Below are 15,942 nucleotides of genomic sequence, written 5' to 3' on the forward strand. Positions count from 1 at the left end.
GCCAGGGGAGGCTCAGGGTGGACAGCAGCAGGAATTTCCCCATGGAAAGGGCGCTCAGGCCTTGGAAGTGCCCAGGGAGGTTTGCAGTGCCCATCCCTGGAGGTGTCCCAGGAATTGCTGGAGGTGGCACTCGGAGCTCTGGCGACAGGGTGGGCACCGGGCACAGCTGGGACTCAGTGACCTTGGAACTATTTTCCATCCTCAGGAATTCTGTGATATTTAGATTGGATATTTGAGAAAGTCTCTTCCCTGAATTTTTTGTCCAGGCCTGGCACAGGTACAGGGTGGAGTCCCCATCCCTGGAGGGATTCCAAATCCATGTGGATGTGGCACCTGGGGACACGGGGCAGTGGTGGCCTTGGCAGTGCTGGGAAATGGTTGGATGAGCTTTTCCAAGCTTAATGCTTCCATGATTCCATGAATATCTGTCTTGAACTCATGTTAAGTGGGGAAACAGTTGGACTTAAAGGATAATCCCAGAGAATTTTCCAAATTTCCTCTATCCCAGGCTGCTCCAGGGCTCGTTCAGCCCTGCCTTGGACATTTCCAAGGATCCAGGGCAGCTTCTCTGGGAATTCCATCCCAGCCCCTCCCCACCCTCCCAGCCAGGAATTCCTTCCCAATATCCCATCTAAATCTCCTCTGTCACATCTTGAGAGTGTTTCCTCTCGTCCTCATTTCATGTACGTGCTTTTTCCTTCAGGAGAAATCCATGTGCTTGCTGCTGCCTGTCAGGAACTGCTCCACGAGCACTTCCTGCTAAGGAAAATAAATTTAAATGAGCTAAAAATTAAATTCATATTAAAAAAAAGAAATAAATAAATGGGTTACAAATACATTTCTAAAAGAGATTCTACCAACCTGTGAAAATCGTTTAGAATTTGACGAGGTGATTTTTTAATGTGCTTGGTTTTCATCCCTCTCTGTCTTTTCCAGTGGGGGCAAATTCCACATTTTTTTCTGCGCTCCCGACAAGGTGAGATGTGTTTGCTGCCAGCCTGTGATGGTGCTGGGAAGGGTCTGGCACCGTCATCTGTTTTGTGATGGCAGGAACAACAAAGTGCTGCTTCAATTCAGGCCTCCCCTGTCGGCGATTCCTTATTTTAGCAGATTCCTTGATCCCAATCTGTGGGATGCACACGGCTCCAGGAGCACTTCAGGGATGGAGTGTAGGAAGGATCCCCTCTATGCTCATCTCTGCAGTTCCCACTAAATCAGTGGGGGGGAAAAAAAATGGGAAATGCCCTTTTTGTTGGGTGTAAGGGATGGATCAGCCTGGAATGTTGTGAATTAACCAAGTGTCATTCTCTGGAAATGCTGGAATAAGGGGCAGGGAAATTCGGAAGCACCGATTTCCCAGGTTGTGATTTAAGTACAAAAAGCTGAAAAAAAATAAATCTCGGCTTCAGGCTTTCAAGCAGAAATAAGAATTGCAAGGCAGCATCTCTCAGTGACTTTATCCTCCAAAAAACCAAAACCCAGCTTAAAAACAGCAGGAAAATCCCAAAATTCCTCTGAAACCCTGACTGGAATTCCCAGACCAGAGGGATATTTTCTCAGTGCTGATGCTCCAGGCAATCGGATTTTTAATTCCAGGGCTGTTTGCCGGGAGGGTCCCACACGTGGTGCTGGTGGAAGTGAGGGAACCCACGTTATCCCCGGATTTCTTCTGGGAGAAAGACGAGCCAAAAATCCATAAATCCACTCATGGCACCAGGCATGGAGAAGAGCAGCTCCTTTCCCAGAGCTGAGGCAGCTGAACTCTGGATGAGGGAAGGAAAGAGCAGGAGTTAAATCAGGAAAGAAATTCCTGCGGGAGCACAGAGGGAATTATCCCTAATTGTTTGCCTGGGCAGGGACACACGGGCGCGACCCGGCGGCTGCGGGTCTTTGGGAGACCTTTGCTCCCGCGGAAGTGGCAGGAATTGGCCTTGCAGGGACGTGTCCAGGGCTCAGCTGAGGGAAAAAGAGGCAGAATTCCCACAGGGAATGAGTGTGGAGCAGGAAAAGGGGTTCCTGATGTTTTGTTTACTCCCACAACTTCCTAAAATGGGATTTCATCCCAGCGAGGGTTGGTGGCTTCCTCCAAGGAACGAGCGATAGGACAAGAGGAAATGACCTCAGGCTGTGCCAGGGGAGGTTTAATTTGGATATCTGTAGGAATTTCTTCATGGAAAGGATTGTCCAGCCCTGGCACAGCTGCTCAGGGCAGGGCTGGAGTCCCCATCCCTGGAGGGATTTAAAATCCATGTGGATGTGGCACTTGGGGACGTGGGGCAGTGGTGGCCTGGGCAGGGCTGGGAATGGTTGGGTTTCATGGGCTCAGGGGGTTTTTCCAACCTGGACAATTCCAGGACACAAAGAGTCTGGAATGTCAGCAGGGTTGCTTTGGGCTGCCGGAGAAATTATGAAGGACAAATTAAAGCTGATGAAAAGTGAGTAGGGAAGGTGTTGAGTCATTCCCATGTTTTAAGGAAGCATTTCCTTCTCTGACTTTCCTAGAAAATTCCCGTTAAATGAGTTTTTGCAGAGGATATTCTGTATTTCTGCTCCTGCAATGAGCTGAGGGTGAGACAGCCCCGGTTTGAGTGGGAGTCTCTGGATTTGCCAGGCATGGAGGACTTCAGTATTCCAGTGCTTCCCAAGGAAATGAGCTGGAGAGGGACAGGAGCCAGGGAATGGCTTCCACTGCCAGAGGGCAGGGATGGATGGGAGATTGGGAATTGGGAATTGCTGGCTGGGCTGGAATTGCCAGAGCAGCTGTGGCTGCCCCTGGATCCCTGGCAGTGCCCAAGGCCGGGTTGGATGAGGCTTGGGGCAGCCTGGGACAGCGGGAGATGTCCCTGCCCATGGAATGGGATGGGTGATCTTCAAGCTTCCTTACAGAACCATTCCATGATTTCCCATTCTCATCCCAAATCCACATCTGAGGAGCTCTCCTGGAGTTTTCCCGATCCCTCTCTGAACTCCAGCATTTTTTAACACCTGCCCAGCAGCAGGAACAATAACCAGCAGTGCGAGGACTTGTAAAGGGTGGGGAAAAAAGCCATAAATCCATCTGTTCCTGGAAAAACAGCATTGGAACAGCCCAAACTCAACACACCCAGCACTGCTGAGCTTGGTAGTGTCAAAATTAGGTCAGGCCTAATTTTGTGGCAGCAGCGCTGGGAAGCAGCAGCGGGATTTGATTATCCGGGAGCCTTGGGATGGCAGTGCCATCAATCACAGAGCTCCACGAACACCGGGGTAGGCGGGAATATTGAGGAAAGTGGAAAAAATCAGCCCCAAATGGGATAAAAGATGACTTTGTCCTGTTTGATGGGAAAGTTCTGCCCGGGATCATCTCAGAGGAAGGTGCCCAATAAATATTCCCACGGGCATCAGGTGAAAGCAGGTGGGAAATATTTAGGAATGACACGGAGTGATCCAGGAATGGCACAACTGGTTTGGAATCGGGTCAGCTGAAGGTTTCCTCTCTTAGGCACCTGGAATTTGGCTCAGCTTGGAGCCAAAATGAAGGATTTCTCCGTAAACGGAATATTTGTTTAATAGAAGAGACTTTTGTAACATCTGATTTTCCCCCAAAGAAAAAACCCACTTAGAGAAAAAATATAAAAAGCTGTTTCCATAATCCGTTTATTTGTGGACAGAGTCTCACCTCCAGCTGGAAAAATAGCCCCAAATCCCAAATTAGCTGCAGTAAAATGCTCCAAATTCTGCATTGATGAGGGCAGTACATTCCCATGGCAATACCTCAGAGATTCCTGGTCATTCCATTTGCAGTTTAGGAGAATTAAGAGCTGGGATAATATGGGAAAAGTGAATTCTGAGAGTAGCAAGTGCCTGCAATTACTTTAAATCTCTTTCTTCAGAAAACCCCATTATTTCCTCCTTATTCCACTGCAGAACTGCACTAAATTCACTGGGGGCATCACTCCTGCTAATTAATTTTCCATGGAAAAGCTCCTGATGCAGAATATGGATCAGGGGGAAAGCTCATGGCTGCAGGAGGGGAGAAGGAAGGATTTGATTCATGGCAAATCCACCCTGCATTTTCTAGCAGGTCCGTCATGGATCTCCTGTTTCCCAGAAAAAAAATCTCATTTTAATTTGGTTTTAAGGAATCTTCCATACTCCATGAATCAGGAAGATCTTAGAACCACTCAGATTAAGGGAATTCATTCTGGGATCTGAGTTCTGGTGTTGGTCAGAGTTTAATTCCCTGTTTTCCAACAAGGGAAATGTCTGTATATGGGAAACTTTTAACCAGGAAAGAGCTGTGCCAAGAGATCCTGGAATTGAATCCTGGAATGTTTTGGGATGGAAGGAACCTTAAAGGCCATCCAGTTCCACCCCTGGAATCCACACCTTCCCTATCCCAGGCCTTAGATGCTTCCAGGGATCCAGGGGCAGCCACAGCTGCTCTGGGAATTCCATCCCAGCCCCATCCCAGCCTCCCAGCCAGGAATTCCCAATCTCCCATCCATCCCTGCCCTCTGGCAGTGAGAGCCATTCCCTGTGTCCTGTCCCTCCAGGCCTTGTTCCCAGTCCCTCTCCAGGGAATGATTCCCATTCCCAGCTCCACAGATCTCCAGCTCCCAGCTCCTCTTCCTATTCCAGCTGAAATGAATCCCAAAGTCCTCTCAAACTTTCTCCCATTCTGCCAATCCAAAATACCACCTCATTCCCACTTTTCTCCAAGGATCCTGATGCCATTTTCCATAAAAAAAGATCAAGGTGAGGACCTGGAGCAGAGGAAATTCCCAGCCATTCCCAATCCATCAGCACAGCTCAGGGATCACCAAATCATCCTCAAGCTCCCAATATTTTCCCAGTGGGAGTCCAGTGAGGACTCTCCAGGCTGAGAAAACATCCAAATTCCACTGGAAATCCTTTGGATCAGGACTTTGGATCACAGCTTCTCTGGGAAATCCATTCCAGGGTCTCCCCACCCTCCCAGCCAGGAATTTCGTCCCAATATCCCATCTAAACTAGGAATTGCTGGGAAAGAGCAGCCAAGAAAGATGATGAGGAGACACGGGAAGGTGAAACTTCACATTTTTCATGGAAAGGGGGGAACCTGTGGGGTCACACAACTCTTACAGCAGGACGAGGGGGTTGTGCTCGGATTTGTTGCTTTACCTTTTCCTTGGACAACCTTTCCTTGCTCCAGGTCGTGCCTTGCCGGGAATGGCGCTGGGAAGGATCCACGCAGCGTTTTCCGTGTGCAATCACCAGCCAAATCCTCCTCAAATGTCACAAACAAAATCAATGCTAAGTTGATATTATTTTAATGGATAAAATCCCTGGAGGCAGCTTTCGGAAGGAGCTGGAATGAATATTCCTGCAGGAAACAGGGAGGTGACATTTCATAATTATGGGGTGTCTCCTGAACCATAAGATTTTTCACTTAAAAGAAGAATATTTGTTATTTCCCTTGATCTCTTAAAGCAGTGTTTTCCTTGGAGATAATAACACCCAGGAGGGCGTTTTTCCTCTCCTGTTCCTTCCCAAATTTAATGAATTCAGGAGAGTGGCACAGCCACTAAAATGAAGGACACTTCAGCTGTGATTTGGAGTTATATGAATATAACATGAATAAAAATGGAATATTAATGGAATATGGATTTTAAAGGATGTTGGAGTAATGTTGCTGACTACTCTAATTTGATCCCAGGTTTGATGAGCTGTGCTGAACCCTCGTTTACCTTTCTGCTCCCTGGCTCTGCCTCAGCATTCCCGTATTTTGGAATTTGTGGCTTGGGAGGTGATGGAAGTGCTGGTGGTGACTCAGAGCCCTGGAAATGGCAGAACAAAGAGCACATTCCATGTCCTTGGGATGTTGAACTCCTGAGGAGTGTGGAGAGGGATCAACAGTCCTAGGAATTTCAGGGAAAAATAAGCACACCGAGTGTTAGTGCGGCTGCTCTGCCTGGAAAAATAACCATAATCAGGAATTAACGGATTTTTTCCAGGTCAGAGTGTGACACGTGGTCCTGATTCCCAGCCAAGGACATTCCTGTCCTTCCAGGAGTCTCATGGGAAGAGCCACATGCATCTATGGGACAAGGGATTCATGGAATCCCAGAAGGGTTTGGATTGGAATGGATCTTCCATCCCTGCCATGGGCTGGGACACCTTCCTCTATCCCAAGTTGTTCCAAACAACTTTATTCCATCATTGCCTTGGACTTGGAATAATTGGGAGCACTTTTGGCTCATAAAACTACCTGGAGCAGGGGTGTGTGGGTCTGTGTGAAACCTTCTGGAAAAGTGGAGGGGGAAAATTCTTGGGGCTTTGGAACTCGGGATGCGGTGGCTGGAAGAGCAGAGCTTGATGGAAGCTTTTCTGGAATGATGGCTTCAAGCTGAGCGTGAGGTTGGATGGGATGTTGGGAAGGAATTCCTGGCTGGGAGGGTGGGGAGACTCTGGAATAGAAGTCCCAAAGAAGGTGTGGCTGTCCCTGGATCCCTGGAAGTGTCTGAGGCCGGGTTTGGATGGGGCTTGGAACAACCAGGGATAGTGGAATGTGCTGGGTTGGAATGAGGTGGAATTTAAGGCCCTTCCAACACAAACCTTTCCGTGTTTCTGTGGAGGAAACATCCATTCCCTGGTCCTCCTCTGCCTTTTCTGCCTCCTTGGCTTAAGCCTCATTTTCTCCAGCCTGTGGAGAACCAGGCTCAAAAATCTGGAATTCTGGGATGAATCCCAGGCTTTTGGATCCAGATCCCACTGTATGCTGTGTCCACAGGGAGCTGTGTGTGGGCTGGACCAGGAATGCCATGGTGAGAGGGGTCTGAGGGGATTCCAGAACCCTGCATCCCGGGAATTCCATGTGGATCTCAGCAGAGGAATTGCAGAACGATCAGAGAAGCAGGATTGGTGAGATGGGCAGCACGGAGAGCAGGAAAAGCAGCCTTGGGAAGGGAATCCAGCTGTTGCAAGGGGCTTGGGGAGAAGTTTTGAGGCTCTTCCATGGGGAATGGGGCTGGGAGCTCAATGGCATCACATGGATGAACAGAAAAGATGGAATTCCAGGTGTTTAAATCCCACAGAATTCCGTTTTATCCTCTGTGCTCTTTAGTTTTTGTGGTTTTATTTGGGTCTGTAAATCAGCTTCCTTCTCCTATCGACCCACTCCCTGGAAATTGTCATAGCTGTGAATTTCACAGCTCCGAAGCGAAATTGTGGAGCTGGGAATGTCCTTTGGAGACCGTGAAAGCGGAGCTGGGATTTATGCAGGTGTAAGAACAGGAATGTCGTGGTTTCCTTACGCTTACAACGTGTAAAGCCGAGTAATTCCTGTACTACAGGTTGTACCAACAAGGAAATTAAAGTAAGGTTCCGCCTGAACTTAACTCCTGCTCCAAATTCTGATCCCGCTGACAGCGACAGGATTTGGAAAGGAAGCAGCAGCATCAGTGCCACTGTTTCTCCTGCTTAATTTTCCTGCTTTAATTAAGTCTTTTCATTTGCATAAAGAGTGTGATAATACATTTAGGAAGATATAGAGTAAAAACAATAATGCCGAGTTCATTTTGGAAATGGAAACAAAAAAATTGGAATGCAAGTGGGAGGTGCTGAAGGTTTCATTCGGGGGATTGCCAGGGATTAATGAAAACCATGGAAATCTCTTGTGGGGCTGAGTATGTGCTGAGTAAACAAAGAGTATCTGTGTGAGGGAGATACTCAGTGCTGGTTCCAGGGCTGGGGTGGCCTGGGATGAGCTTGCTTGGTCGGATCATTGACAACACCAAAGTAGGTTCAATTCCCTTAGGAGCTGGACTCAATCCTTGTGGTTTTTCCAACCCGGAACTTCCAATAATCCCATGATCCACGTGGTTCTCATCCCATTTCTCTGCTGGCCTTGCAGCCCCCCCAGCTCAGGGCCAGGTCCAAGGTGTGGAGTTGTTTGGGATGGGCTCGGTTGGTTGGATCATGGAGCTGAGGATGTCAAGGTCGCATTTGACTTCCTTAAGAGCTCGACTTGATCCTTGTGGATTTTTTTCCAACCCAGAACGTCCAATAATCCCATGATCCATGTGGTTCTCATCCCATTTCTCTGCTGGCCTTGCAGCCCCCCCAGCTCAGGGCCAGCCCCAGGAGTGGGGTTTTTTGGGATGGGCTCGATTGGTTGGATCATGGAGCTGAGAGCTCCCTGGTCAGGTTTGATTCCCGTAAGGATGCAATCCTTGTGAGTCCCTCCCACTTCTGACTATCCCTTGATCCCGTGATCCGTGTGGTCCTGATCCTGTTTCTCTGCTGGCCTTACAGCCCCTCCCACGGTGCGGATCGTGCACTCGGGCCTGGCCTGCAACATTGAGGAGGAGCGCTACTCCGAGAGGGTCTACACCATCCGCGAGGGAGAGACCCTGGAGCTCACCTGCCTGGTCACCGGCCACCCCCGGCCACAGGTGAGTCCCTGACCACTTTGTCCCCCTCAGACCTTCCAGGAATTGGGGTCACCTTCATCTCACTGGGCAAGATCCAACGGGATCCAGGTGGGGGATCCATCCCGGCTGTCGTTGGGTGGATGTTGGGTGTTCCAGAGGAACAGCGGGAATGTTGATGAGTTATTTTGGGAAAATCTGGTGTTAAAGTCAGTAATATTGCACTTTAAAATCCTGGTATGCTCCATTTCCATGGAGGTTGGTTAAAGAGAAGGAAATGAATTATAAGGGTGACAATTGCTGGATAAAAATCCTTAAAGTTGTCCTGTTATCTGGGATCTTCACATCCCAGTCCACAATAATCCAGCTGGAGCTCTGGATGAGAGAACAGCTGGAGCAGCGACACCCAAGAGCTTGGGAAAGGCTCCCTGTTCACCTGGATCTGGATGTCATGGAACCTCCGGTGTTGCAGCTGGATAAACCAGAATTAGCTGGAAAAAAATCTCTGTTTTTCCCAGGTCTAACCTTATTTTATCAAGCTCAAGACTTTTGGCAATTTGTGCTGCACCTCCCTGGTGTGACCCCCTTGGGCCAGGACACCTCGTTAATCAGTTATTTTTAATTAGGATAATCACCAGGGATTTTCTCTCCAAGGTGATGAATTAAACCCTCTGCTCTTGGAATTGCAGGGACAGGCAGGAACAGGGAGCAGGGAATTCTCTGGGAGACCTTCAGTGTGAGCTCCTCCAGGAAGGAGGGGTTTGCTGTTGCTCTGCTGTTTATTCCGTGATTGTTCCCAATTTAAGGAGAAGATTTAAAGCTCAAAGCAGTGGAAGTTTATTCTGTGCTGGTTTAGGGCCGGTGTTTCCAGTATTCCAATTTTTTCCTGATTTTTCCACAGGATACTCTCAGGTTTGGGTTGCAAATTGCATGGAAATTGTTTTCCAGCTGCTGTTTGATCAGATGCTGGGGGATGAGGTTATAAAATATGGAACTGTGCCTTCCAAGAATGCTTTCACACTTCCATGTTTCTCAATTTTTTCCAATTATTCTTGGCGTGGAAACTCCTTTTGGTTTAAAGGCTGGAAGAATGAAACAAACCTGGACTGGGAATTTGTAAAATCACAGAACCATGGAATGGTTTGGGTTGGAAAGCAGATTAAAAATCAGCTGGTGCCAACTCCTGCCATGGACAGGGATATTTTCCACTCCAAGCCTTGAACATTCCCAGGGATTTCTAATCTCTAGGATTTGAGGCTGCCTGTGATGGTTCTGGGAGGAGAAATGAATTAATGGGAAAAAATTCCATTTTTTTTTTCCTTTCTATCCTGTCATTCCTCCTTCCTGCTTTACCAAAGCAAACATTTATCCCTTTTTTGTCTTTCCAACATTTGTTCTTTTAACTTTGGGATCAATGGATGTGGTTCTTTGGGATCTGATGACTCGGGGATGTCTCTGATCTGCTCCAGGTCATCCTTGCAGCGATTCCACCCTGGAGGGGCCTCCCTTTGAACACAAATCTTCAGATTTATCAAATCTTCCCATTTTTTCAGCTCTCTTTGCTGCCTTTCCCACCACGTGCCCCAGAATTTTCCCTGGGATTATTTCCAGGCAGGGAAAGTCCTGTGTTCAGAGTGGTGGTTGCACTTTCCAATTCCTGGAAATTTTTGGGAATTTCTCCTCTAAATTTTCATGGAGTCTTCTCAGCATCAAAGAGGTTTTTTGGGAGGAATAACACAAGGCTGTGGGGGTTATAGGAAAGAAGGAGAATTACAAATAATTGCTCTGTTAATCCCAAAAATTCACCTCACTCCTAATTAAATATAAGACTCTGAGCACCCCGACACATCCTTGAATGCCTGCTCGTTATCCATGGAGTGGTTTTGAGATGTTCCATGTGATTATTATTTATTATTCCCGATTCCTCACCTTCGGAATGCACCATTAGTTGCCATAGAAATCATTTTCCTGGCTGGAATTTTTAAAACACTTTATCCCCGCTCAGGTGAGGTGAATCTCCTTTTTTTTCCACATGTTGTGGCTGTCAGGAGAGGTTGGTTTGGTTTTTGGGTAAAATCCTGCAAAGTCTGGAGCAGGATCACCCTGGGGACCTGTTCTTTTTCCAGATTTTATCCAGGATCCAGGGGCTGGGCTGTCCCTGCTCTCCAGCTCCAAAGGGATGTGCCAGGATATCCAAAGGCCACTTATCCCTGGATACAAATGAGGGATTTCCAGGATTGAGTAGCTAAGAGGCGACACTTTATCCCCACTGGTGACAATCTCCTGCCCAACCTCAATTTTTTCCTGTTTTTTCTTGGGAATTCTCACCAGTGCTGGCAGGTCCAGTCATTGGAAAGAAAAGCTTTGACTTAGAAAGTGAGGAATGACATTTGGATCATGGGGAGCAGGGGAAGAAGCGTCTGACGAGCAGGGATTGGCTGGGATTTTGTATTCCTGGTTTTCCACTGAAGGCTGAATGGGAAATTCCTGACAGGAGGGTGTATCCAGGCTTCTTTTCCCAAATAACAGTGGGAAATGGCTTCAGGTTGTGCCAGGGGAGGTTTACATTGGAGACAAGGAAAAGTTTAATGGAAAAGGTTTCCCTGGGGCAGAGGTGGAGTCCCAATCCCTGAAGGGATTTAAAATCCATGTGGATGTGGCACTTGGGGACATGGATCAGCCGTGGCCCTGGAAGTGCTGGGAAATGGTTGGACTCAATCTTAGACAGCTTTTCCAATCCCAGTGATTCCAGGAGTTTGCAAAGACCTTGTTTGTCAGTCCAACCTCCCCCTCCTCGGGGTTTGCTTTCCTCTGGCTGTGATTTTTCCAGTGGTTCACCTCCAAGTGCTGTCCCACCTCGGGTGGGATGATCCAGCGGCGCATTCCAAGCAGGAAAACGTGTGGAGCTGACAGGGAACAGTGTCCAAGTCCTCCCCCGGTCCCTCCCCGTGCCGAAGGGTGACCTCTGGCCCTCCCATCATGTCCCTCCCTCTTCCAGGTGCTGCCTCCCCACTCCTGTCCCCTGTCATTCCCGAGGCTCGGGAAGCAGCAGCTGCCAGTGCCACACGTCATTCCAACCATCTGGAAGCTGAACGCTCCGGGGTTTTTTTTCCTATTTTGAGGTTGCAACACATCTTAACGAGATCCCACCTCCTCCTCACATCCTCCTGCCGCCCTTCTCCCAGGCAGTGCCATTGGAGCACATCCCTTTCTCCCGGAAAAATCCAGGAGTGCTCTCGGTGCTGGTGGGGTGTGAAGAGTGTGCCCGATCCGTGGCTTTCCCGGGAAGCAAAGCAGGGGAGGATCTGCTTTTAGGAGCCCTGGAATTTCTCCCTGCCTCTGTTTGGTTGTGTTTTCTTCCCACTTGTAGGAGTTGGGTGCTGTGCTGATGCCACGGAGCCAGCAGGAGCTGCTCCCCTTGGAGCTGCCAGGAGATCCTGGCGGCTTCCTGGGATTCTGAGCCCGGAGCAGAGCCAGGGAAATGCTGCTCCAGGGGGTTGTGGGCCTGGAAAATCACATCCTGCCTGCTGGGAATCGGGGTGGCCAAAGGGGGTGACCCAAGTGGCACGGAGCAGGGAATTGTTGGGGTTGGGAGGGGCCTTGAAGCTCCTATTTATATATGAATATATCAAAAAATAAGGAATTCATGGAATCATGGAACCGTGGAATCATGGAATGGTTTAATCCCATCCAGTGCTACTCCCTGCCAGGAACAGGGACTCCTTTCTCTACCCCAGGTTGCTCCATCCTGGGCTTGGACACTTCCAGGGATCCAGGGGCAGCCCCAGCTCCTCTGGGAATTCCATCCCAGCCCCTCCCCATCCTCCCAGCCAGGAATTCCTTCCCAATATCCCAACTAAACATATTCCCTGTCAGTTTAAAGCCATTCCCCATTTTCCTGTCAGTGATAAACTCCTTGGAAAGCACCGAGCCCTCCCCACGAACAGACCCAGGTAACTGCTGCTCGTTATCAAAACCCGTCATTATTTTAAACGCATCCCCCTAATTACCATCAGTGATTAATGGAGCCTCCTCCAGCACTGCAGGGCAGGATCCTGCCTTCTCCTTATTAATGCCTGGAAAGGAAAAATTCCCATTCCCGGGCACTCCATCCGTTCAAACAGAAGCAGCGTTCCCGAAGAGCCCACAAGGAAAACCCCACATTCTGTTCTCTTTGATCGAGCGAGACACGGGAGGCTCCTCTGAGGCGGAGCTGGAGCCGCGTTTTTGATTTTAATGGATAAGAATTCCTATCGAGCGCCGAGGCAGCCGAGGGAAGGGGGGTGGGGGGTCCCTCACACGGGAGCAGCTGTTTTCCCACCCCGCTCCGCGGCTCCTTGGAGCAGTAATTGGAGCCTTGTTAGGAAAATTGATGCTGATTCCATCTGACACTCCTCAGTTCACAGGAAGACTTTACAAATGTTCACTGAGCACCTGACAAAACCCAGCCTGACTCATGACTAAATTAGCCTGGATTTTATGCTGGGGAAAAAAAAAAAAAAAACAACCCTTTCCTAAATGTTTGACTGGATAAAGCTCCCGCTTAGCAAGGAAAAATGTTTCCATCCTGCTCTGGCACGAGGAGCAATCTGTGATTAAGCTTTACATGACGTTTGTGCCGCTCGGAGGAGTCTATTTGATGTTTTCTCCCCTGAGTTCAGCACCTGAATTCACACCTCTGCAGAGCTCTGCAGGGCTCCGAGCCTGCCCTGCTCCGTCTGCCAGGAGGGACGAGCGGGAAATGTGCCAAGAAATCCAGGACAGGAATCACAGCATCCACAGCACGGAGTAAGGACTCCTGGAGCTGCACCGGGATCTTTGGGAATGAGCCGCTGGTGCCGCTGAGCGCATCCTGAGCTCTAATCCTGGATCATCTTTAACGTCCCTTCCGTCCCAAACCATTCCATGATTCCAGTGGTTTGCAAGCTGATAGAAGGAATGAAATGCCTCAGTTGTTTTATCCTGAATGATTTGAAAGACGGAACCAGTTTTCCTGGTTCCAGGTGGCCGCTGTCTCTCCACGAGGAATGTGTTTGCAGGTTCCTAAAAAGGGCTTGGAAGTGCTGAGGGAAGGAGGTCAAATCCGGATAAAAAGAGGTTAAATCCAGAAAAAAAGCAGCAGCAGAGAAGGGAAGTTTGGGCTCTGATCCCACTCCCTCAATTGGGAATATCGAGGCTTGTTACAGCCTCAGCAATCCTTGGGGTGAGCCTGGAGGGAATCTCATGGAGCTGGGAATGACATCCAGGCTGGGGAGTGACACCAGAGCAGTTTCATTTTGACGTTTGGGTAGCTTAAATCTGCGGGAAATCCCATACAGAAAATTTCCAGTGCCCACAGAGCAGGACTCTCCTATTATTTTACAGAAAACAGGAAAACATTCCAGTTTTCCTGAAATATGGACAGTTGTCCTCTGAATATTTTCCATCTGTTTTCTCCCCTCCCAAAGCTCTGCAGCGTTTTGTTTTCCCTTTGTGCTGTCAGCTTTTGTTTCCCTGTTTGTGACGGGCTCAGGAAAGGCCGGAGCAGCGGCTCTGGGATAACGCAGCAGGATCTGATTTTCCATGGGTGTGGAATGATCCGGTCTCCCGGTACAGGGATGGGGGTGGTTCTGGAATAAAGGCTGGAGCTGGGAGATCTGGCTGGAAATGAGTGGATTTGATGAGTACATGGATAATTTGGTAACCAGGGAAACCAGCAGCTGATGCAGATCAGCCGGGGCTGATGGAGAAGTGCTGGTGGCTTTGGAATGAGATCTCCCAAGGAAAAGCTTGGATATCGCAGCTCTCTGGAGGAGAACTGGGAACCGTTCCCATTGCTGTGGATGGAGTGGAAGGCTTGTTGTCCATGAAATCCCACCTGCAAAGCTCCAGCTCTGGGGACACAGCAGGACCTGGAGCTGCTGGAGTGATCCAGAGGAATCCACGGAGCTGCTCCAGGGGCTGGAGCTGCTTTGCAGCTGGGAGAGCTGGGAATGTTCACCTGGAGAGGAGAAGGATCCAGGGAGAGCTGGGAATGTTCACCTGGAGAGGAGAAGGATCCAGAGAGAGCTCAGAGCCCCTTGCAGGGCCTGCAGGGGCTCCAGGAGAGCTGGAGAGGGACTGGGGACAAGGGATGGAGGGACAGGACACAGGGAATGGCTCCCAGTGCCAGAGGGCAGGGATGGATGGGAGATTGGGAATTGGGAATTGCTGGCTGGGCTGGAATTGCCAGAGCAGCTGTGGCTGCCCCTGGATCCCTGGCAGTGCCCAAGGCCAGGCTGGACATTGGGGCTGGAGCACCTGGGACAGTGGGAGGTGTCCCTGACATGGAATGGCTGGGATGGGATGATCCCTTAAAAAAAAAAAAATCCTTTAAAATCCCTCCCAACCCAACCCATTCCAGGATTCTGTGATCCCATGAACTTCCAAGGCTCTGGAGTTTGTTGCTTTTAGATTTTAAGGGAGGAAATTCTGCCCCCAAAACCTTGCCCAGCTGAGGCGTCTGCTGGGGAAAATTGGAACAGATTGGGATGTTCCTGCTGGGATGGGATAACGAGTCCTCGGGATCCTTCTGGGACGTTTTTATCTCCATGCTGACATTTCCATGGATAACGTTTTCTCATGGATGGAGCGCTCCTCCTTCCTCTGGCAGCTGGGAATGATTTGGGAAGTTCCTGGTGGATTTTGCTTAATTCTACCTGAACACTTGGATGCTCCAATTGAGTTTATCAGGCTGGAAAAATCTTTATCCAGGAATACTGATATTCCCACTAAGATTAATTCCCAAATACTGCCTTTTAAGGCTTTCCCTCTACTCCTCCCAAATTTTTGGGCAGCTCAGCCGCTTGATTTTTCATTTATTTTATGTTATTTTTTTGGCTTTTTAAATAAACTTTTGAACAAACCAAGAACCCTGAACTTGAAGAGCAGAAGTTGAACTTTGAAATAAATTCAAATATTGAATTTGGGTCAATATTTAAAGGTAATATTTAGAAGGAAAGGGATAATATTTAAATTTTAATAATTTTAATTTTTTAATTTTGATAATTTAATATTTTAATTTTTAAAAATGCCAATTTTTACTGTCCCAATTAAATTATTTCACACCAGGTGTTTGGTCTGGTGCTGTCCTACAGGCCCCCAGCACAGATGTTAAAATAAAATAAAATAAAATGAAATATTGACTTTTCAGATAAATCTGGTTTTCTCCAAGGGGATAAAAAATCCAAGGCTTTAAATCCAAGGATTTTTTTTTTTTTAAATCCTTTTTTAGGATGCGACAGCACCTCCATAGAACAACTTATGTTGGATTTTTTTTCTCTTTTTCTATTATTTTTCTTCCTAAAATCTAGTGAATATTAGCATTAAAAATGAAATATATCCAGATAATTCTTAATTTTTTTTTACATAAAAATCTTGTTGCGTTGGGGGACTTTTTCCTTAATTTTCATATTTGAATATTAGACATAAAAATTTAAATATTTCTGGATAATTCCTAATTTCTTTACAGAAAAAATCTCACCACTGTGATGCTCTCTTGTTTTCTTTTTTTCTGCAGTATTTTTCTTCCTCA

The 15,942-nt window shown here is 48.1% G+C and overlaps 1 protein-coding gene across 2 annotated transcripts in view; it reads left to right on the forward strand.

The window, feature by feature from the left end:
• Positions 1 to 15,942, forward strand: part of MDGA2 (MAM domain containing glycosylphosphatidylinositol anchor 2) — a 194,245-nt gene that overhangs the window by 50,685 nt on the left and 127,618 nt on the right. The window contains exon 2 of one of the 2 annotated variants that reach the window (XM_014257436.2): positions 8,275 to 8,414. In XM_014257436.2, the coding sequence (XP_014112911.2) occupies positions 8,275 to 8,414 (140 nt within the window). Of the gene's footprint in view, positions 1 to 8,274; positions 8,415 to 15,942 lie in introns of those variants that run through there. The other variant, XM_088057569.1, reaches the window with a different exon arrangement.

The sequence above is a fragment of the Pseudopodoces humilis genome, chromosome 7 (genome assembly GCF_049639895.1).
Source record: "Pseudopodoces humilis isolate 2021_Gansu_Grassland_sample_001 chromosome 7, ASM4963989v1, whole genome shotgun sequence".
Lineage (NCBI taxonomy): Eukaryota > Metazoa > Chordata > Aves > Passeriformes > Paridae > Pseudopodoces > Pseudopodoces humilis.